General features: G+C 44.1%; 2 protein-coding genes and 1 long non-coding RNA gene across 14 annotated transcripts in view; 2 read left to right on the plus strand and 1 right to left on the minus strand.

Moving 5' to 3' along the window:
- Positions 1 to 594, minus strand: part of LOC142363936 (uncharacterized) — a 44,305-nt gene extending 43,711 nt beyond the window's left edge. The window contains exon 1 of the long non-coding RNA XR_012766043.1: positions 261 to 594. This is a non-coding gene — a long non-coding RNA (uncharacterized LOC142363936). The remainder of the gene's footprint in view (positions 1 to 260) is intronic.
- CDC23 (cell division cycle 23) lies at positions 296 to 11,915 on the plus strand. 3 transcript variants are annotated; one of them, XM_075441513.1, is made up of 16 exons: positions 296 to 456; positions 526 to 598; positions 1,527 to 1,664; positions 1,901 to 1,943; positions 2,307 to 2,412; positions 2,509 to 2,641; positions 3,896 to 4,073; positions 4,167 to 4,264; positions 4,498 to 4,579; positions 5,171 to 5,324; positions 5,474 to 5,593; positions 5,957 to 6,032; positions 6,357 to 6,418; positions 7,302 to 7,380; positions 7,472 to 7,591; positions 8,686 to 11,915. In XM_075441513.1, the coding sequence occupies exons 1-16, from the start codon at positions 341 to 343 to the stop codon at positions 8,713 to 8,715; spliced, it is 1,608 nt and encodes a 535-aa protein (XP_075297628.1). In that variant the 5' UTR covers positions 296 to 340; the 3' UTR covers positions 8,716 to 11,915. The 3 variants fall into 3 exon arrangements, with proteins under 3 accessions (XP_075297628.1, XP_075297625.1, XP_075297627.1); XM_075441510.1 differs by having other exon boundaries at positions 297 to 456; positions 8,468 to 11,913; XM_075441512.1 differs by lacking the exon at positions 1,527 to 1,664 and having other exon boundaries at positions 297 to 456; positions 8,468 to 11,913.
- Positions 11,916 to 12,675: 760 nt separating this feature from the next.
- The window catches only part of JAKMIP2 (janus kinase and microtubule interacting protein 2), a 66,483-nt gene continuing 56,247 nt past the window's right edge, over positions 12,676 to 22,911 (plus strand). For 9 of the 10 annotated variants that reach the window (XR_012766041.1, XM_075441498.1, XM_075441500.1 and 6 more), the window contains exon 1: positions 12,676 to 12,814. The gene's annotated coding sequence lies outside the window, so the exon portion shown is untranslated. Of the gene's footprint in view, positions 12,815 to 19,394; positions 19,583 to 22,911 lie in introns of those variants that run through there. The other variant, XM_075441496.1, reaches the window with a different exon arrangement.

Below are 22,911 nucleotides of genomic sequence, written 5' to 3' on the forward strand. Positions count from 1 at the left end.
GCGGCCCACATCCGCTCCGGCCCCGCCGCGCCGCAGCCCCGCGCCCCCACAGCGGGCAGAGACTGGGCGGGGCGGCCGCGCGCCCCACGCCCGCCTAGACCGGGTCCCGCCTCCCGCCGCACCGCGAGGCCCCGCCTCCCGCTACCGCGGCCGGAGCGCAGCGCTACGCGGGGAGGGCGCGCCGCCGCGACAGCTGGCCAATCAGGCGCCCGGGCTTCAGCGCGCCTCCTTTGATTGGGAGCGAGGCATCCCGAGCTCACCCAAGGAAAAGGCCGCGTCTAGAGAGCGGGAGCGCGCTCAGTGTGCGGGGCGGTGATTGGCCGGGAGGCGCGGCGGCGGGATGGCGGCGGCGGGGCTGGGCAGCGGCGACTTCTCGGACCTGCGGGAGATCAAGAAGCAGCTGCTGAGCGTGGCGGAGCGGAGCCGCGAGCGGGGACTGCAGCACAGCGGGAAGTGGTGAGTGCGGCGGGCGGGGTCGGGCCCGGCGGCCCGCCGGCCGCGTGCTGACGGGTCTCTCTCCCGCAGGGCCTCCGAGCTGGCCTTCGCGCTGGAGCCGCTGCCGCTGGGGGAGCTGCCGCCGCCGCCTGCGCTCACCGAGGTACGGCCGCGGGGGGGGCGGCCCTGAGCCCCGCCTGTGGTCGCGGGGGCGGAGCTTCGGCGAGCTCGGCCGGGGAGGGCCGCCGTTCCTCCCGCTGGCGGGGCTGCGTTTGAACCCCGTCTGCGGCGGCGGACGGAGAAGTGTGACGGCGGTCTCTGTGCAGACACAGGCGGGAGGCTGTGGTGAGCGCCGGCGGCTTGCTGACGCCGTGAGGCTCCCTGCTGTGCTGTGGTTACTGGGGCGACAGGGCTGAACGGGCTTTCCCAGGCGAGAGCGTTCCATTTTGCATGTTCCTGTCCCCTGAATGAGATACTCTGTCAGCAAAATTGAAATTATGCTACTGAATTTTAATTTTTAACCAAGGCCAAAATTTATTGTAGTATGAATTATGTTGTGCGGTTAAACTTGTGCTCCAAAGGACGCAAGAGGAACAAGTTGTATCTCCATCCCCACCTCCGTGAGTGCACAGCGGAACTTCTAGTTACATGCCTGATTTGTTAAATTGCAGCAGTGTAATATGTCATACGTTTCAAGGCATGTTACCAAGGAAATGTTTGTATTTAAGTTAGGGGGTTAATATGGTTTGATATGGGATTCCTGAGCAGGTTTCTTATTTATGGTCATTCATACCCATTGAACAGCGAATTCGTGCCTTCAGGCAGCTTGCCACAATTTGTTTTCTGGAATCTCAGTGTTTATTTGAAACGTTTCTAACTCTAGTCTGTACTCCTTGTTTGAGAATTAGGAATCTGATCATGTAAGGGAATGGAGAGACTTTTCTAGTGGTACTCAAACCGTCTTTGAGGATAAATAAACTACGTTTTTTTTTTTCTTTCAGAGCAGTTTCATGGGTATGTTTATAACTAGGTGATTTTCCAAAAGTATGTCAGAGCTTCTGAGGTGGTAAAACTCTTCTGTGTCCCTGCAGGAGGATGCTCGTGATCTGGATGCTTATACGCTAGCCAAGTCTTACTTTGATCTAAAGGAATATGACAGGGCTGCCTATTTTCTACGAGGCTGCAAGAGTCAGAAAGCTTACTTCTTGTATATGTACTCTAGATACCTGGTAAGATGGAAGGAAAAGTCACCTTTTAGCATTGAACTCCACTGCTTCCTACCCCTCCCTGGCATACCATATTTTTGCCTATGATGCCTACCTAGAAGTCCAAATTATATGTTTGGTGGGAAGGGAGATAAGGATGTTCTTCTTAGAACTCAGTTTGCGTACTGCTGCTAGCACTGCAGCAAGCATAAGGAACAGGCTATTGTAATGTAATCTTGGTTTTCCTCTGTTTTCCACAGTCAGGGGAGAAGAAGAAGGATGATGAGACGGTGGATAGTTTGGGTAAGTTTCTGGTGTCAAGCAACAGAAGACAATGTAATGAAGCTTCCAGTAATGCCTCTTCATGTAAATCATCTTGGATTTATGGCTTTCCCCTCAATTTTTGGATAATAGTATGCTGTAACGTGATTTCTTTCATTCTCTCTCAATTCATTGGTTTAATACAGGTTACAGATTTCAGTCTGTTCTGCAGTTAAAGCAGATGATCAGACTAAGTGATTTTCTTTTAAAAAGAGAAGAATAATCACAGACTGGGAAGCCTGTAGGTCATGTCAGCGATGATTCTGTGAATATACCTTAGACTTCATAACTGCTGTGGTAAGAATCTTGCTTGAAAGCTAGCTGTTTGACTTTCTCTTCATGCAGGACCTCTGGAAAAAGGACAGGTGAAAAATGAAGCCCTACGAGAACTGAGAGTTGAGCTCAGCAAGAAACACAAGGCACGGGAATTGGATGGATTTGGCCTTTATCTGTAAATGTCTGCATGTATTTCTAATTTATTTGTGTGTATTTGCATGGATATGTGGAGTTTTATGATTCTGATTAACTTGGTAACTTTTCTTCACAGGTATGGTGTCGTGCTGCGGAAGCTGGACCTGGTGAAAGAAGCAATAGATGTGTTTGTTGAAGCTGCACATGTCTTACCTTTGCACTGGGGAGCCTGGCTAGAACTTTGCAACTTGATTACAGATAAAGAGATGGTAAAAAGTGGGAGATATCAAGATATGTTAACAAATTTGAGAGTTTAACCTGATTCAGTAACCAGTGGTTCAGTTGCCACAAGACTGATGTTGCCCACTGCTTTATTCTGTAAGGCTCTATCAGAAAAGGCAATCCAAGATTGCAAATTAAGTTGTTCAAGCCTCTTTTTCTTCAACTGCTTGCCATGCTGTAGCTTGAGAATCTTTATATGGGCAGGGCTAATTTCTTATCATTCATCCACAAAGTGGTTTTAGAAATGGCTAATTCATGTGTTCTGAAGTAGTTGTCAGTAGGGTTCTTACCTTGTCACGTGAAGGAGATCCTCCTAAGATACTTCTCATTTTCTGTTTTTTTCTTTTAATATTTTTTTCCCTTAATCTGGTCCTAGTTCCACAGTTATTGAGCATTTTTTGGTGGCTTGAAAGGATGCATAGAATCACTGCTTTTAAAACTAAAACCCTAATGTAGGAGTTCCCTTTGTCAAATACAAAGCCACACATATGAGATGAAATGTATCAAAGAATTGAACTTAGATATAAAATCAAAATAGATCATTTTTCTGTATGCATGGGATTTTGTGAGACCACCGCTGGAATTCTTAAGTCAGTTTTGGCTGTTGCAATATTTAAAAAAGTAGAGGTGGCACAGAAGAGAGCCTTACTGATTTGCAGAAAAAGGGAATTGCAGTTTTTATGAGATTATTTGGAGTCTGTTCACATAGCTCATCAAAAATAGCGATGTGATCCTGATGTTCAAACACAGGAAGAAAGTACAGTCTTTCAAAGGCCTTCTGAATTTAATGGAGAAATAAGGCCAGTGGCTGATACAGAAGCCACGTGCTGTCAGATTGGAAGACAATAATTCCTTCACCGATTGACCAAATTAGATGGCTTCAATTCTTTTGCAGTTTCAGCGGTCATGGGAACAGATTAGGAGTGACTGAATAGAATTACGTGGTTTGTATTGTAGTGCTTTTTAGACTGGATGTCTTAATGCTCCTTTCCTGTTTCGTTATTCTCAATTTATAGGCATTATTTAGTCTGTCCTTTGGAAGAATCTGATATTAATTCTTGGTCCTAATATTGCTCTTTTGTAGCTGGTGTTATGGTTTAAGAAAGCGATTGCAGGAAAGCTACCTACCGTGAGACCATCTACCAAATCATGGGAGGGAAGATAATGGATGCTTTACCACAGGTGGCTGTTAGAATACTACTGATTGTCATCTCTTCCTCCTCTTCTTTGGTTCTTGCTAGTTGAAGTTCCTGTCCTTGCCAGATACATGGATGAAAGAGTTCTTTCTTGCACACATTTATACAGAACTGCAGCTGATAGAGGAGGCTCTGCAGAAGTATCAGAGTCTCATTGATGCAGGATTTTCCAAAAGCACTTACATCATCTCTCAGATTGCAGTTGCCTACCACAATATCCGAGGTCAGTGACACTTACTAACTAGTAGGAATGAGCCTGTTACTGCAAACGTAGTGTTTATAGTTCTTGTTCTCCCGTCTGCTGTTCTTTCTTCAGATATTGACAAAGCTTTGTCCATCTTTAACGAGCTGAGGAAACAAGATCCTTACAGGATAGAAAACATGGACACTTTCTCCAACTTGCTATATGTAAGGGTAAGCACTCTTTCTCTTGCCTGTTCACAGTGATGGTATTTATCAGAGGTATGTTAAACACTGGCAAAACAGCTGATGCTGTCTAGCCTTTCTGAATATAGGCTTTCAACTTCTGCTTTCTGCTTTGCAGCTCCATGAAGTAGATGCAATGTGTGTGTTGCTAACTGCCTAGGTTTTCTTTGAAACTGTAACATGCTCCTTTTCTCATCACTTTCATTTCTTTGTTTCACTAGAGCATGAAGCCTGAGTTGAGCTACCTGGCTCATAATCTCTGTGAGATAGACAAGTATCGTGTTGAGACCTGCTGTGTAATTGGTGAGAGTCAGCTCTTCTACCTGTTCTTACTATGCTGTCTGCAGGCTGTGTGAGGAAATCTTAGAAATACTTGTGAAAATGATCAGCCAGCAAGGCTATAAAAACCTTTTGGTGAATGTGGTTTCAGGCAGTCTAGAAAGCAGACCAAATGACACTACCCTTTTCCCTCGTTTGAAAGAGCTGCTGTAATACTATTGATGCAGAAAAGAGTTGAAGAAGTCATTATGAAGGCCCATATAGCTGATAATCCCTGTATAGTCTTGAAACTCCAATGGAAATAATTGTGTGTCAGGACCAGGAAATTAATTTGTTAGATCATGACAAGTTTTAAGGCTAAGGGGATGGGATCTTAATTGGTTTGTGCAACTGGAAATGATTGACCAGAACACTGGAGAAGAGACTGCTATTAGGTTTCTTGAGGTTTGAATCAGTTCTGCCTTGAATAGGACTCTTTACAATTTAAGTCAGGAGATAGTACATAATACCTCTTACATCTGTTTTTTTACTTCTCTGCTGGGTTTTTTTTGTTGTGGTTGTTAGCTGTTTGTGTGTTTTTTTTAATTTATTTAAATATTGTGACTTTTGCTTTAGGGAATTATTATAGCTTGCGTTCCCAGCATGAAAAAGCAGCACTCTATTTCCAGAGGGCCTTGAAACTGAATCCTCGTTATCTGGGAGCCTGGACACTCATGGGACATGAGTATATGGAAATGAAGAACACATCTGCAGCTATCCAGGCTTACAGGTATCACTCATGTACTGCACAAAGTGATGCTTGAGTCTGCATACATGAAGATCGAAGTAGTATCTTCTATTTTTTGTTAGTCTTTTGCTGAGCTCTGTCTCGGTTTTGATCCTGACTGCTTTCTGACTAGTTCATCTTTTTTTTGACAGACATGCAATAGAGGTGAACAAAAGGGACTACAGAGCATGGTATGGCTTGGGGCAAACCTATGAAATCCTCAAAATGCCATTTTACTGCCTCTATTACTACCGACGGGCCCACCAGCTCAGGTAGAGTTGAGAACGGAGCCATGTTTATCGGTGTTCGGTCTGATGTAGTTGCTACTAGCTGAGGAATTTACGTGCAGAAACTAAGTTGGGGAAGGGAGAACATCAATGCTATGTGATTTATGTAGCCTCACTATTCCAAATCCTTTCAGTTGTGTTAGTTGACTATTTAGAAAGGCTTTGTCAGTTAAATGCCGAGGAATGCTGGTCAGGAGTATAAGTGGTGTTTTATGTAGGAGAGGATGACCGACACTGCCAGATGTAGTTTTCTTCTCCCCCCCCCCCCCCCCCCCCCCCCCCCCCCGCCGCCACCGTGAGATCAGCTGTCTGTCCATTAAACTACATTTAGGAATTGCTCTTTTACAGACCAAATGATTCTCGTATGCTGGTTGCTCTAGGAGAATGCTATGAGAAACTCAATCAGTTGGTGGAAGCTAAAAAGGTGAGAACCAGTGTGTGGAGTAAGACATTAGGATGTCTCCCAGGACAGTAGATGGAGTCACAGCAAAATTGTGTACCTAGCGCTACCAGAAGTGCATATGGGATGTTGTTAGGGGCTTATTGAAACCATTTCTATGGCGGTTACAATTGGGGAAGTTCTGCTGCAGTGTAACTAGAGCAGCTGATAAATAAAAAGAGCTGTCTACAGATGATACATGCCACTTTGCTGGAAAGCCATGTTGTTTTCTGTTTCTTCCGTGCTTGCATGAGTCGTGAGCTGGAGTCGTTTTTGTGGTGTGCTTGACTGACTTTCCTTCCTTGGCAGTGCTATTGGAGAGCTTATGCTGTGGGAGATGTGGAGAAAATGGCACTGGTGAAACTGGCAAAGTGAGTATGTATTATCACCGAACTGTCAATACTGTGTTACATGCAACTAGCACTGATACCTAATGATAAAATACTAAATGTAAAACAAGTGGAATTGCTGTTAGGTAGTATTACTTTTGGAGCTGTGTAATAACCAGTATCTTTAGGTCTGTAGTGACTGCAAATTCAGGCGTCCAGCTTTAGCTTTAAGTTGCCCTCCGCATAACTAGAGGAAATCATAGCATAATGTGGGTTGCAAGGGACCTCTGAATCCTGAGGTGATTTGAGCAGGCAGTGCTAGCAATTGTATTTGTTGCATTGAAACTTAAAGCAATCTATGATGGTGGATGATGTACAAATTGTAGATTAATTGATTTGTTATGTTTTAAATTTTTTTTTCCCCTGTTTATGGTTGTGACATTGGGAAGGGTTCTAATGTGAAATAAATGTGAACGCTCTGACATCGGCACTGATTTTTTGGTGGGGATAAAGTAACATAAAGTGGAAAAACTGAAGGGGAAGGAAAAGGGCAAGTGAAAGGTGAAGCTGCTACACAAAGACTTCTGGGATGTAGCTGGGGAAGAAAGAGCACTGGAGGAAATAGCTGGTAAACAGGATGGCAAAGGTCTATTAAAAACTTTAACATGTGACAGAACAAGCAAAGGTCCCTGCTTTGGTTGTAACTGCTGCTAGCAGTTAGTAACTGACTGTCTACCTTCCTGGTAATGTTCTCAAGCTGCATCATCTCTTTCCATGAACAGCAGTAGACAGTGCGCATCTTGCAAATTCTGAAGGGAAGACCTGGCTTTAGTCCAGGTCAGGTTGAGTAGGCACTTTCTCGTTGATCTAGAAGGTCTTCAACAGTGCAGTCTTGTTCTAGTGGCCTGTTTTTCTCTTTTTCTAGGCTACACGAACAGCTGAATGAATCTGAACAAGCAGCTCAGTGCTATATCAAATACATCCAGGATATCTGCTCCTGTGGGGTAAGATGATATCTTGGGAATAAAAGGAGAAGTAAACATGGTGTAGGACTACCGTGGAAGGCGCTCAAAGATGTTTTTACCCTCACCGTAGGAGACAGTGGAGCACCTGGAGGTCAGCACTGCCTTTCGTTACCTGGCCCAATACTACTTCAAGTGTAAGCTCTGGGACGAAGCCTCAGCATGTGCTCAGAAATGCTGTGCGTTCAATGATGTGAGTAGTTGCGCAGTCTTCAGTGTTTCTTTCTTAGGGGATCTCTGACCTTGATCTTGGCCCCTCTCAGAGTAGAAGGAATCCTTTACTGAAGGAATGAAGGCTGTCTGCCATGCAGGTCACGTCCTGAGTGGTGGTGGTGTATACCTGATCACTAATGCTGCTTATGATTGACTAAAATCATGGAATACAGTGTAGATAGTAAAATTGAACCATGTCTCGCTGGTGTTCACTAAGTAAAAAGAATTTGAGGGTCCACATGGCAGTCTTACAACTGCTGAAAATCTTGGTGGTGAGGAGGTGGTTAAATGGTCACAGATTTCCCCCACATTGCATGGTGATGGTACTCACACAACTTGTTTTTTTTCTCATCTGCATGTAGACAGCGCAGAGGATATAATAGTACTTGGGTTTTGTATGTGATTCTGTATTCTGAGATGTGCTGTATCTCTAAGTGGGCGATTTTGGATTTTTAACTTCAGCCTAGAGGTAGACACTAGGCTTGAGTGCAGGGTGTTTGGCCTATCCTTAACAAAGCTGTCTGGAACTCTGGAGAACCTGAATGCAGCTTATTTGAAGCTTCTCCAGTCTACTTTTTGCTGGAATATTTAGACAGCTTCAGTGGTTGATGGTAACACTGTCTGAAATACCCAAGTAACATGCAAATCAGGTGAGTAAAAGGAGGAAGGACAAAAAAGAAAGTGACATACCTTTACGTTTTTAAGTAGCAGAAGAAAAAAGAAATGAGGGTGATTTTTATAGCTTGCAGCCTTATAGAATGGCAAACTAATAACTTATATTGCTGACATACTGAATTTGATCCAGAAACCACCCATCCATAGGTATATTGTTTTGTTTTTTACAAACCGTTTTCAGACTAGAGAAGAAGGAAAGGCCCTGCTGCGGCAGATCTTACAGCTTCGTAACCAAGGAGAAACCTCATCCACAGATATTGCTGCTCCCTTTTTCCTGCCTGCGTCGTTGTCAGCCAACAATACTCCCACACGTCGTGTCTCCCCACTCAACCTGTCTTCTGTAACACCATGAACAATGCTTATACTTCTAACCTGTGCACATTGAATGTGACATTGCAGATGGGGCGTGCAACCACTTATTTCCAGTGAAATGTCGACATTTGTTGCCTTCACGTGAAGGGTAGGAGTTATTAGAGCCCACGGCTGAAGATGGATGTGCCGCAACAGGCAAAGGCACAGCCTATGTGAAAGTGCCTACGCTGAGATGTGTGAACCTGCTGTACTTCTCACGATGTTGTTGCAGTCAGAGGGCAGATGATCCCGTACACAGGACTACTCCTAATAGGGACTGAGAAGAGCTTGTCTGCTTGAGTTAAAATATATTTGAAGTTTTGATTCTGCCCTGTTACCTCTGGTCTTTACTGAACTTCTTTGGATGACCTCTTAGTGGTATCATTGCTGTCTGCATCAGGAACTGATACCTGCCTGGTTGCTTAAGGACTTTTCTGTGTAGTTCAAGACAAGCAGATGTTCCACTAAAGCAGCAGATGTAGGTACTTAGATATAGGTGCCATGTCTATGTTAAAGGACTAAGAAGTGTGAGAGGAATTGAATTCTGAGTAGCTGCAGGTGACAGCTTTTTGCCGTTCTGTCTGTGGATCTGACAGATCCTTTGAATTTCAGTAGAAAAGCAGCCAGTGGGATAGCACAATTAAAAAACTAATGGTTAAGTTACTGTGCTGCGGCTTCTTTATGGTGCAGCTTTCATGTGTGCTGTAGCAAATGAAACTGGATGAACCGTAATGGATCATTTTGTTAAGGATTGCCACGTCTCGTGGACAGTATGGTGCAGGGGATTTGTCCCCTGCAGGACTGCTGCTTGTCCCTGTTTGCACATCCAGCCAAGAGTAAGGCTAAGTGTGAATTTCAAAGATGCACGCATATGCCCATGTACTACAGACATGACCATAAATGAACAGATTAACATAAACAAGAGGACACTGCCCTTAGATGCACTTGCTTAAACTGTAGAAGTGGCCCAATCCCATTCCTACTTGCTTAAGGTTTGCTAGTGGAACATAGGTGTATGTTTTCAGTGACTTAACTCAAGCATGTGTTCACATTCTCTGGTCTCTCCAGTCTCTCCCCGTGCCCTTGAGTCTCTTCGTTATCCAGGTGTTGTTCAGTCTCGACTCTGGACCTAGGGCATCTACAGATGTTGCGTTTTGCCTGTTTGTTGGCTAGTCCCAGTCAGGGGTGCGATTGGAACATACACATGTATACACAGACAGAGTCAGGAGCACAATGATATAGAAAACAGGTAGCAATAGTTAATTAATAAAACTGTAGAACACACTATGGTGATGAGTCACAGTCTCAGCCAGAGAAAGGTTACTGACAAGCAACCTGCTTGCACACAGCTGCTAGCTCTTCTGCCTGCCCCTACCCATCAACGCTTCTGTCTCTCTAACTCCCCACCCCATTTTCCCAAGCTTGTGTCTCCCTGACCCATCCTCACCGCTCCCTTGGGGTCTGTGGTCCTTTGCGTAGGCATCCTGTGACACGTTTTATGTGGTCCTGGAATCCCCTTCAGACATCTTAATGCCTGTGAGACCTTTCCTGATAACCAACCACAGTCCTATTGGTTACAAAGCTCCTGGCTGAAATCTCTTCAGTTACAGCTGGGTGGTTCCTTTAATCAGCCTGTCTTAGAGCTCTAGTCTTGGTTGTCTGCTGTCAGGCTTTCTGTATCCACATGCTTCATTTATCACCTGTCCTGTTCATTGTCTTGTATTTTACATTGAATAGCTGTTAACCAGATATCCTTACACACGTACCTAGTTTGTTCACAATTTCACTGAGGTAGTGAAGGATAGAGGTTAATAATGTTGCTGACTTTGACTTGAATTGTCTTGCTTGCTGACACTTAGTGCCCTTCAGATGTAGACAGTGTTATGTTTGGTCTTCATCTGCCTGTGAGGAATGTGATTTTGTTTGTTTCAAGCAATGACTTGTGAAGAACAACGAGCAGTTTGAGGTATCAGTTTGACTTGCGACCTCAGATGACTTCAGCCAAATGCCTCAGTGCTATTCAGTTACAACTTGTAAGGTTGATACAGCCTGGAGGTCTTTGTAAAAGTACTTGAGGTTTGTATACATTTTGGGTTATGAATAACCAATGATTAATATATTCATACCTTATGAATAATCTGCAGTTAGGAATAATCTACAGATGTTAATGCTAAACAAGCTCCAGTTTCCTCAGGGCTAACCAATAGTGGGATCTTCCATTCAGTTTTGTAATTGTCTGAAGATTTCCTTAGGTGCAAACAGTCCAAGTTTCAGCTGAATGTTTTTTCTGAAGATTGTCCAAACTGCCACGTTACACGCCTTAGTATTCTTCACAGTTGTTTCTTCCCTTTTTGATATACTTCAGACCGTCCATTTATCTTGTGTAGCCACTGTACTGGTCTCTCAGAAGGCCATTTCCAGAGCTATGCAATCAGTAACTTAAGACGTGAAAAATAAAGCATTTAGGATAGATGCATACAGAAAGCAGCTTTTAAAAAACAGGACTTTGCTTTATTTCGGGCATTGAAGCTTTTTTCAGTCGCTTAATGTGTTAACTGCCCATGGGATATTTCCTGTGAAAACACTGGAATTCTATAAAGCCCTTTTATAGCGTCTTCTACTTTAGGCTCTTAGAGCTTGTCATATAAATGGCAGGTGCTTTTCCTTCTGAGGTGAGTTCAGGTGCATAAGAACAGAATTCATGTGGGGTTGAACAGAGGAACCTATTGCACTTTTTGGTGAGGGTTAGGCTGTACTGTATGCATCTAATGCTCAAGTGGTTCCCCTGCTATTATGTTACAGATCCTGCTGAATGAAATAAAAAAAAAAAAATTACCGAATCTCTTACACCACTCTGAGAAAAACTGAATGCTTCCAATTTACAGGTGAGGAGGCTGAAGCTGGGACAAACGGGTCAGCCATGGGTCAGGCATACAGTGCCGGTCTCTTTACTCTGAGATCTCTGCTTCTAGTCCTGGGTTTCCTTCTTTTCTGAAAGATTTCATGGTAAAGGTCTGAACACTGGCACTTAAAGTAAGGCCTAACAGCTAGATATTAAGGGGGACTCTGATGGTATTTGGTGTTCAGGGTGGAGGACTCAAAATTCAGACTTTGTCACTAATTTTGTTCTGATTTTGCCACTGATCAGGGAACCACTTTATAGAATGGAGATAATCTGCAAATCCAGTACCCAACTAAACTTATCTTTTTGTTTCTATAAATGTTTTTTCCTGCATGTTGCTGTGGTTAGAAAATAAACCCCAAACCACAACATTTGTCTTCACTTTGTCCACAAAAATAAGAGTCAGTTTTTGCAGAAGAACTAACCCGGTAGCTGACCACGTCTAGTAGCGATGCTCACCTTCTCTGTGAAGTGCCAAAAGGATAATGATTGGCATTCTTGATGGGTTTATTATTGTCAGCCTACCCACCTCTTTAGGGGGTATCGCTGCCGCTCTTCAGAAGGATGGAGACAAGGAAGCTTCTGCAGAGCAGGGGCTCCTGCGGTCCTTGTTTGCGCGACTGCCTCACCGACGTTTCCGGCGTGCGGGAGCAGCGTGAACAGCCCCGATTAGCTCCGTCCGGGCTCGTTCCCCCGCACCGCACGGGACGCCTCTCCGCCGGGGTTCAGGGCCTGTTGGAGCGCCAGCCCGCGGGCGCCTGGGGACGGTTCGCTCCCTTCGCCGGGCGCTTCTTCGGCCCCCTCGTCCCGGCCTGGGCGGTGCGCGTTCCCGCGGGCCGCGGACGCTGCGCGCCGCCCAGGCTCCAGCCGGGGGCCTGAGGCCCGCCGCCCCCGGGGAGGCCCGCCCGGAGCGGGTCCCGCCGGCGGCCGGGTCAGCGCCCGGCGGTGCCGCAGGGCGGCTCGCGGTGCCGCGGCAGCCCCTCGGCAGGCGCCGCCGCCTGCCTCGGCCGGGCTCCCCTCGCCGCCGCCGCCGCGCCGTTGCCATGGCGGCAGGCGCGCGCCGCTGCGGCGGCGGGGCGGGGCCTGCCGCAGACCCCGGCCCGGCAGCGCAGGCCTCCGCCGCGGGGAGGCGGCGGGGCGGGCGCCCGCCCTCAGCGTCGGCGCGCAGGAGGGCGGTGGGGCCGGTGCTGGGCGCTGGAGCCGCCGTGGCGGCGGGAAGATGGATGCGCCACGCTCGCCCCTCGCCGCTCGGCATCCTCGCCTGGCCGCGGCACGGTGGGTGCGGCGGCGGAACAATGGCTTCGGCCGGCTGCAGGGGCGCCGGGGCGGCGGCGCGGGGCGGGGGAGAGCGGGCGGCGGGGGCGAGCTGGCGGAGGCGGCGGGGGGAGAGGCGTGGCGGGAGGCCGCCCGCAGCGCCGTGCAGGGAGCGCCGCGGCCTCGCGCCGACCCCGCACTGTTGTGTTCGCGGCCGGTCATTGTCTCGCCCTCCCGTGCAGGGTGCGGGTGCTGGTTACGGAGGCGCGGTTTTCCCAGGGCTGGGCGCGATGCGGGGGGCTGCGGCCGGCAGCGCCTGGGCAGGGCCGCGGCGCGATGGCTGCGGGGGCGGCGGCCGGCGCGGCGGAGCGGAGCGATCGCGGGTGTCGAGGCGCTGCCCCGGTCTGTGCGCGCTCGCGGGGGCCTTTGCGTATTCCGTGGCTCGCGCGGCACCGCACAAGGCTCCTTGCCGAGCGCGCCTTTGCAGACGTGCAGCTGCGCGGGTCCCCGGGCGCCGGGGCCGGTGTGCGTGCGTGTGCAGGCGTTCCCCGCGCGCACAGACCCCGCAAGGCGCGTCTCTTTGTGCGTGCCGCGGGCGCCGTTCTCACGGCCGCTGGCTGGCGGAACGTGCCGCCGGGGCTGGCGGGCGGGTTCTGCTGCGGTTACGGGATCGCCGTCCCTCGGTTCCGTTATGGCTGCTCAGGACAGATCTAGATCGCGCGTTTGGGCTGTCTCACGGCACTGGGTGCTCGTTTGTAGTCAGCTTCTATTTTTTGCTGTGACTGCAGATACATAAAAGATGCTGAGTGTGCCTTGTAGGCTGGGAACATAGAGAAGTATATATTTTAAAAGTTTAATTTGAACTCCCGTAAGGAAGAAATGAATTGGATGTATTTTTTAAAAAATATTTTCATTCTGATACTGTCCTGTGAATCGCCTGTGTCACTAAGGTGACGCATTGGAGTCCCATTGTCAACGTCTCTCCTTTGCTGGGTCAGATTCTGCACTGGTGCAGGTATCATGCCTGGTCTAGCACTTTGGGTGATCCATCAGGAGAAGGTTTTGTCCCTTTTCAGGCAATGATGTGAGGTTTATTGCTTCTGCTCTGACTCAGGTTTTGTTCCTATTGATCTGGCCTGCTGCTCTACACACGGATTTCAAATCGATGCCTGCTGTGTTGTAAATTCTGGCTTTGCTGGCACTCAACCAGGTTCAGATTTGTGCTTGAGTGAGGTAAATATCTGGTGATTCTAAGAGGTTCTCTGTGAATGGTTATGTTGTTGGTGAAGTCTGAGAGTGCTTAGCTGGTGATTGTTGGAAGAGAGTGTAAGACGTGAGTGCTCTACAATTAGTTCTGTAGCAATCAAAAGAGACAGCAACTGGCACCTCCATACAAGAAGGACATCAGGCTGTTAGGGTATGTCCAGAGCAGCGTGACCAAGATAGTGAAAGGTCTTGAGGACAAGACTTGAGAGCAGTGGCTGAGGTCACTTGGTTTGTTCAGGTTGGAGAAGAGAAGGCTGAGGGGTGGCCTCATCACAGTCTACAGCTTCCACATGGTGGGCAGCGGAGTGGGAGGTGCTGATCTCCTCTCTCTGGTGACCAGGAGACGAGGAAATGGAATGAAGCTGCACCAGGGGAAGTTCAGACTGGACATTAGCTAAAGGTTCTGCACTGAGAGGGTGGTCGGTCACTGGAACAGGCTCCGCAAGGAAATGGTCACGGCACCAAGTCAGTCAGAGTTCAAGGGGCGTCTGGACGATGCTTTTAGTCGTACGGTTTCATTTTAGCTGGCCCTGTGAGGAGCAGGGAGATGGACTTGATGATGCTTATGGGTCCTTTCCAACTCAAGATATTCTATGATTCTAATCAAGTTAATGGCGTTGCAGCCAGTTCCACCCTTGCTTCCACAGTTAGCAAAATCATGACGAGGAGCTTCAGGGAGGAAAGGCTGGAAAGTTTCTGTTGGGATTTCCATAGGAGTTGCCTGGGGGAGGTGGCAGCCAGGAGCTGTTGATGTGATTGCCCCTTTCGCCTTGCCCCTCTCACAGAACTGTGGCAGTGTGGCGGACTGCTGGGATTCTCTGGTTGTCAGCAGAGCTCCTGGCTGAAAGGATCAGCCTGCCAGTGACAGAGGCTGCAACCCTTCTGACTTGCTGATCTTGGACTGACTGTTCAGTTAGTGCTTAAGGTAGAGGAACATGGCCCTCACCTGGGACATGAATTCAAGCCGGGTATTTCCACAGTGTCCACCCCAAGTCTAACTTCAGGCTCTGTGATATTGCAAATGCTAATTCATTGCCTGAGCCTTCCTTCTGATAACTTTGTCCCTGTCACCTTTCAGTGGCTTCTGATAATCCCTCTGCTTCCAGAGGCCATTCCCAGCTAAATAATCTTCTGAATAAGAACTTCTGTATCCTACTTACTAGGAATTGAACATAAGGTACAGCAAAAACATCGTTGTATGTTAAGGAGGTGATTGGCTATTGTAATTTGTAAATGTGTGCTGGGTTCTGCTAGACCTTTGTTATCAAGACCTTAATGTAGCTGGAAAGATGATGTATAATTTCTTTGTCATTACAAAGGATAAGTGACCTCAGGATATTCAAGTCAGGAAAATGTGTGAAACATAACTGTCAAAATGATGCCCGAAATAATTTTCAATTTTGATTTCTACTCTTCCATTGATAGACAGTTGATAGTGTGGTTTAAAAATGTATAAAAATAGTTCTCCAACTGTAAAAAAAAGGTATGGTGATGGATTTTACTGTCATAAGGCTGGTATAACTCAGGTGTAACTTGAGCAGTTGAAATCCAAGTAGTTTGTTAATTATAACTTCCTTTTTTTTTTTTCTTCTGTTCTTTTTAACCAAACTGTGGGAGACTGAAGATGCGTACAACTTGGTTTTCACTATTGAGTCGTGGTCATTTTTCATTGTGGTCAATATTTGTGGTTTCTGTTTGCTTTGTGAAGTTGTGAGGCAGCAAAATAGTTCTTACCAGATGCCTGAATTTTGGATCACTTTCTGGTCAGTTATTCTTTGTATCTTCTGGGTTCTGTCAGATTTGTTTTCAATCTTTGTGCATGGTAGTACAATATTTGGGTTACAAGACTGCAAAACAACTGTTTTTGTTTCCAAAAATAATCATTTTACTTGAATTTACAATGGCATATTTGCATTATGTGTTTCTAAATCAATAGCGTGCTCAAATTCCCAGCAGGTAACCTCTTCAAAGTTCTGTATATCTATATCACTTGAAGACCTGGTCTTTACCAGCTTGTAATAAATTTTATCTTCCCATCCTCAGACAGGGGTTCTTTGCTGCCTTCTCTTCAGTAATCTTTTACATCTGTGCAAAGCACCTGTGCAATTCCGTGTCATCAGTGCTCAAGATCCAGAATCCACAAGGTTGGAAAAATGTAATTTTAGTAGTACTTCTAGTTTCTGTATCTTTAAGGTCTATTTCAATTTCTCCTTTGAAATATGAGAACTAGAAATCTGCTCCAGGAGGTATGGCTCTAAATAGAAAATTCAACAGCATGTTGGAAGAGTTATGAGAAAACTCTGTGGTCTAGCCACACTGGACACTGTCAAGTTAAATGAGCGTAAATATAGCTTCTCTGTAACCAACAGAAAACCGATGTAGATCACAGTCTGCAGTTTGGATTCTAAGACATACAGTGAACTTTAAAGGAAAAATGTCATGCAAGCACTTTCAGGAATGCAGGCTTTCAGTTCATCTCAGTAAAACTTACGGTGCTGTATGATTTGCTTGCTGTGCATTTGGATCACTGGTGGGTATCTGAGAAACTGTCACACATCCTGGAAACTTTAGGACCTGTGTTTTATCTGGAAGATTGTATTTGGACATCACAGCCAGTTCCCCATGTTAAATAGTCTGAATCGGCTATTGTCAGAAGAGAAACAAAATAAAGTGATCTGTGTGACGATCCACGTGGCATAATTAAACAAGAAAGAGGCAAATGAACGCAGCAAACATTTTAGTATGCAGCTGCATAATGCAATCCTCTTAGTTCACAGTTTAACAAATACCAACAAACAAGGAATACAAATGAAGACTGGATAGAGCACAATTCCGTTTCTAGCTTTGGATGAAATGTAACTCAGTGATGAATAGTAAAGCAAACTGATGTACCTGAGAAAATTGTTTAGATAGAACAGCTGCTATGGTATGCCAGGTCTTCTTTTATGTTAAAAATGATAATGCAAAGTATAACATTATCTTGGATTATTTTATCAAAAATAACAAAATTAATGATTTGAATTGAGAGCAGCTGATGCTAAAATGCATGTTTTCTCCCATTTTCACGTTATGCTTTCCTCCCGTCTACACCTAGGAGGTAATATCTCACGGTTGCCATTTAACACGTGTATTCCATTTGTTGAGCTATTTGTTGAATGTTATTGAAATTGTTTATGATAATATTCTTCTAAGTGTTTAGGGGAAAGACTTGTTAAACCTTACATTACATGGACTGCAAACAAAAGGTCTGAGTAACATGGAAATTAAAACTGAAAAGAAGAAACAGCTGTTCAGAATTGCATTGAGGTCCCAGGTGTTTTAGGGTAATCAATAATGAGTGAGCAAATAAAGTTGGGAGAAAGGGTGGAGTTAGGGCTTCTGGTTTTTTTTTCTTTGTGTGTATATTTTAGTTTGCTAAAATTCACTAAGTTGATTTTCTTTTAAAATGGATGTAGAAGTATTTTTCGTTATTCATGTCTATGTTGTGTGCAAAATCCTTAGAATTAATGTTACAGGTGATAGAAATTAATCAGAATAAATACTGTACTGCTTTGCATTTGTTTGGGGTAGGCTTGGTGTACAAATATTTTAGTGATGAATTGTAAGAAGACAAAGTTGTATTCATACATCGTATACACTTATATTTTCATGAACAGGAATGTTATTTTTGTTCTTGAAGTTCTGTTCTTTATAGATGTCATTTGGGTTTTCGACGCTTGTTTATTTGTACTTAATATTTAAGGTTCTGCAAGCTGCTATATTCCGTCTCTGTGCATTGGTGAGGAATAAAACAAGATGCAGTCATTTTTGGAGAATCGGCTAGGCGAATCTGCTTTAATACAACCCTTAGTAATACCCCCTTCTCATCTTCCCTCTCTGATGGGAAATTATAATCAGTTATAATCAGTCTTACATGAACACAGACTATATGGCGACTGTTGCACTAGAAAAACATTGAGTAATTTACAGCTAAAAGAACAATTGTGTTCATTACTATTTGGTAGCTTATAACTAAGCAAAAGGTTGCATTAATTAATTGGAAATGCTTTTAAGAATGAGCCTGTAAGTTTATAGTATGTCCAGCAAGTGTTTCAGAGGCACAGCTGATAGCTAATAAACATTCATGCATATCTAGTATTACTGACCTAGTGGTATTCAGCCCATGTTTACGAGGTTCTGTGTTAGCAGATCCCTTTTGAATTGCGTCACATATTTTTGTAGGTCACAGCATGACCTACATGTTGCCGTTTTCCTAGAATATGCAGTCAGTGTTGGCGACCTGTGTGGTAGCCTGTGTTAAGTGGACTCAATGAAGATATAGCATTGTCCTTGGAAATTGATTTGAAATTATATACAATAGGTTAATGCCTATTAAAATCTCTCTGAAATTACCATAATACAGCCTTAATGGCGATCTGTGTGTTCAAGAAAGTATTCTGAATGTCTTATAAATGAAATATTTAAATTTCTTTGTACTTTGCAGTGTCAGGTATGAATCAGCATCTCAGCTGGGTTTGATGGGTGGTGTTTTATGCTTACACCTTTGCCAGCTGAGAATCCAACCCATCACCAGCTTAGATGAGAGGAGAATGCCGCTTCCCTGATCATTACTAGCTGATGCTTCCATTTTTAAAGCGGTACAGTTCAGCTAAAGATCGTCCTGTAAATTACAGGGGTAGTTTTAAAATAGTAAACTGTAAGGATGAATTCTACATTTAGCAGGAGTTTTGCTTTATCCTGATTGTTTATTTGTCAAGTCTTGTTCTTACCATTGTGAGTAGAGCTACTTAAGTCAGCATGTATGATGTTACGTGATATGTTTTCATTAAATTTGTTTTGTTGAGAGGACAGGGAATGACAGTTACTTGTCCCTCAGCTGATCAGTGTCATTAATGGAAAAGAAGAATTCTAATGTTATCTCATGAAATTCCTGTTACAGACCATTGCTAAAGAGCCCACAGACTCTAGGGATGTTGAAGTAACGTGTCTTTCTGCATATGATAGAAGGGTAAGAATCACCACAGTTCAGAAATGAAAAAGACCCTACTCCGATCACAGTGTATTCATAAGTGAATAATCTTTAGCGTTTCTAGTGAATGTTGCTTGTAATGTTTTTAGCGGTAGTTCGACTCCAAAAGAGTGATAGAAATGGCTAATGGGATATTCACATACATGTTTACATTTCTGCTGAAAAGCTGATGTGAAGAGAGAAACTGCAGTTCATGTTGCCTTAGTTTTTGCTGAGCTTGCCTGGTAATGGGAACATTTCGATTCTATTCCCAGGAAACAGAAGGAAAGGGCAAGAGGAATATAGGACACAGGAAATTAGAGCAACATGTACATGATGTTCTGCAAGGCATTGATAGTGATGCGATGGGAGAAGAAAATACATGTTTTGAAGTTTTATTGAACTGCAAGGTGATAAGAAACTGCAAGAAGGTAGTGATCTGCTTGGAAGTGAGGTGTGCAGAAAAGAAAATGATTGATCATCGAGATCTACGTTGTTAGAAGTGTATGCAAAAGGTCAGAATGCAGATTTTTCTTACTCATGCTGACATCTATATCTACCTTTATTGGCTATAGCAAGAGCTGAGCTAAAAATGGCAAAACTTTGACAAGTTATCCCTCTTACTTTAAATGAAAAAGATTGCTTAAATATCTGACATTCTTTAGTATTGAATGTAAAATATCCTCTGATACCTGTAAGACAATACATAATCATGGTTATGGCCTTAGAAAGAAAGAAAAGGAAGGGTTTCCAGGAGACAGAGGCGGGGCATGAACTTTCCCTCACTGTTTGTTGTTTTCTTGCTTATATGCATTTCAATTTAATAAAAGATGGTTTTGCTGGCTTGTTAAAGGATGCATGATACTGTAAAATCTGGGAACTGGAATGTTGCAGGCTGTATGTGTTGTCTCTGGCAGTGGTTGAGTGTGCCCCTACTTGCATAAAATACGTTTACAAAAACATCTTTTTAGTAAACTAAGAATGGGCCTTGAATAATGCTTGAAGTACAAAACCACTGAAATGTTTTCTTAGACCCTCATCTTTCAATGAGCTGGGCAGGTTGACAGAGTTCATCCTTTTCCTGACAAGCGTGCCATTCTTAAATGGTGTGTCTATTCTGTGTCTGTGTGCATCTCATTCTGAAAAATATTGATTCCAGAAAATTTCCGTTTCCTTTCAGGATAGGGCAGGATTTCGTATTTTCACTGGTAGTGTTCTTCTCAGTGTGCATTGTGTTATGGCAACTTCTAGGGAAATAATTATATGAAAAAGAGACAGATGGTATTTTAGCCACAGAATGCTAGAATATTGGTTTAACAATCTCCTCAGCTTTGCTGCAGATAACAATAATGCTTCTGTCCCCTTTTGACTGTTTCCATGGAGCTGTCAGCAATTTGGATAGAGTTTTCTTCGTTCATGTTTAAGAGTGAGGGCCAATGGTAATAGTAGCATGAGCAGCCTGACAGTGCCAGATTCATCCTGTATTCCCTGTACAGAGCCCTGAATCCGAGGGACATTGTGAGTTCAGTTCTGAAGGTATTTTAATATTCCTGAAAATTATGGTGGTATTGATTAAAAATTTAACTACAAGACTATGATTTTTGTACAGTCAAAAGCAGAGGGTCGTTAGGATTTGTTCTGAAGAGCTGTTTATCACCACTTGGTGGAATAAACACATGTATGACTTGTGGTCCCTATCTGCTCTTGCCCTCAGAAAGCAAAAAACTAAAGTATAACTGAAATTGAAATATGGCCCTTAGAGTGAGCTCAGATGGGGTGAGACCTTTCTTACAGGCAAGAAAAATAAAAGCCCCTTTCTTTTAATTGCAATTTGAGATATAAGCAATTTGTTCAGTGGTGATAAAATGACTTGTCCATGCGACAAGTTCCTCTTTAGTAGAATGTAGATGATTACACATGTGATACAGTTCAAGAATTCCTCATAGGCCCTCCCTAATATTTTAGGTGCTGCGTTATCCCTAGAAACTTCCTCCTGGGACTCTGCGGAGTTCAGAGGATTCAGTGAGAGAATGTGGATTCGTCTGCTCCGTTACAGGTGATCAGTTGATCCCTTGAAATGGACAGAAGGTATGAGCTAGTGCTTGTACAAACATCCTTTCTGAAGTATTTTTTCCTTTGTGGTAGGGACTTCTGAGAAAGGTGAATATTGCTCTGAAGTACTGGGAGTAAGCGTACTCAGTTGTATGTGCCCTGTTTCTCATAGTTGATGGAACAGGTTAATATTAACAGTTCACTGAGCTATTAACTTTTAAATACTGTTGAGTAGTGGTTGTCAGTTGTGCTGAACTGCAGTGTTTGCTCATGTTTCTGTTGTTCTGTTATGCACAGAGGAACTGAAACTGACCCTGTTGCTCTGAAAATCCTCAGTCCATTAATAGTTTCTGCTTTTTGATAAGCCTCACAGAATCAAGTATAATAGTATGAATAGTGAGCAGATTTGCATTAAGCACCGTACTGTGTTGCTGCAAGGGGAACATCAGTACACAGAAATGCCAATGAGGTTCCGAACCGCAACCTAGGCTCAGTGAGACCACGAAATCCAATCTTGGCAAGGCACTGGCCTGACAATAACTTACGGAGGCAGAGTCCTTTCCAGAGTTAGCCGTGGTCATTTGGTTGTGAAATGTATGTTTGGTGATACTGCACGTTAGAATCCAGCCTGACAAGGGTTTGCAGCTTTTTCAGGCTGCTTTCCTATTAAGATTTTTTTCTTTATGCTGTGCAGCTTCTGCCAAACAACTAGTTGATGTCAGATTTGGTAAATAAATCTTCACAAAACTCATAGGTGTTGTGAACTGAAGCAACCCTTTTGCTAGTTTTCAACAACATTTAATTAGTGCTTGGTTTGATGGAGTTGCTTGGTTTTGACACAGCCAATTCATTTTCAAGTGTGACGGTATGTAAATCAAAACCGTATTCTCAAAAATGATGCATTGATTTCACAATAGCAGGGCAATTTCCAAAGAGAAATATCAAACTTTCTGTTTCTTTTCTGTTAGGCAGGGAAATTCTTAATTTTCAGCATTTCCCACACTACATAAATTATGATTTTTTTTTTTTAAACCAGCTCTAGATTTTGAGACTGTATTGAAATCTACTTAGATTTGACCCCTTTTCTTCCCTCCCCCCTATCCTGCAGGACTTTCTGATTTTTTTAATGCTGAGACGGGAAGAGATTTAGAAATTACACGGAGTGGATTCGTTTTACAGTATTAATCATGATCTGGTCTAGAATTCCATGCCTTCAGACTCAATAGGGTCAGTACAATATTAGGGACAGATGGAACCCTCTGACTAGTAGGGTCGTATTGTGAACTTACGGGGCTCTGTGAAGATCTTGACGTGTTGTGCAGATAATTGTATTTTCTTTACTGATGATGCTGGGGTCTTTGGGGGAGCAAAGAGGTTAATAATGTTGACCGAGAAAATAAAACATAATGCTGTTAGATTTGGAAACAAAACCACAAGCCTAATGTTTCTCATTACTTTTAGCGATATGACAAAATATTATACTTTTTCTACTGCATGTCAGTAAATATTGTTATGGCATTGGATTTCCATGTGATGTTTTAATGCATTAATACATGCTTGTCTCTTGGTCAGCATTTTGTGTTCCTAGTTCTAGCCTAACCTATGATTAGTATGACTTGTCTCTTTTTTTATCGTACCCATGCTATTGCCCATATCTAAACTATTGCCTCCGAAAGTGGTGAAGAATACCTCCTATCTAAAAGGAGCTATCATGCATTGATGAACTACTCAATTATTTGACATGTGCAAAGGTCTAATCCTCTTTTGCCCTCATGGTAGCTGGGTGCACTTT

Source organism: Opisthocomus hoazin, chromosome 22 (assembly GCF_030867145.1).
Source record: "Opisthocomus hoazin isolate bOpiHoa1 chromosome 22, bOpiHoa1.hap1, whole genome shotgun sequence".
Classification (NCBI taxonomy): domain Eukaryota; kingdom Metazoa; phylum Chordata; class Aves; order Opisthocomiformes; family Opisthocomidae; genus Opisthocomus; species Opisthocomus hoazin.

Bases quoted from the DNA above. Each gene is read 5' to 3' on its own strand.
- CDC23 (XM_075441510.1), top strand. From the start codon at position 341: ATGGCGGCGGCGGGGCTGGGCAGCGGCGACTTCTCGGACCTGCGGGAG. The intron at 4,580-5,170 runs GTGAGAGTCAGC...CTTTTGCTTTAG, and splicing joins TGAGACCTGCTGTGTAATTG to GGAATTATTATAGCTTGCGT. The intron at 5,325-5,473 runs GTATCACTCATG...TTTTTTTGACAG, and splicing joins GCAGCTATCCAGGCTTACAG to ACATGCAATAGAGGTGAACA.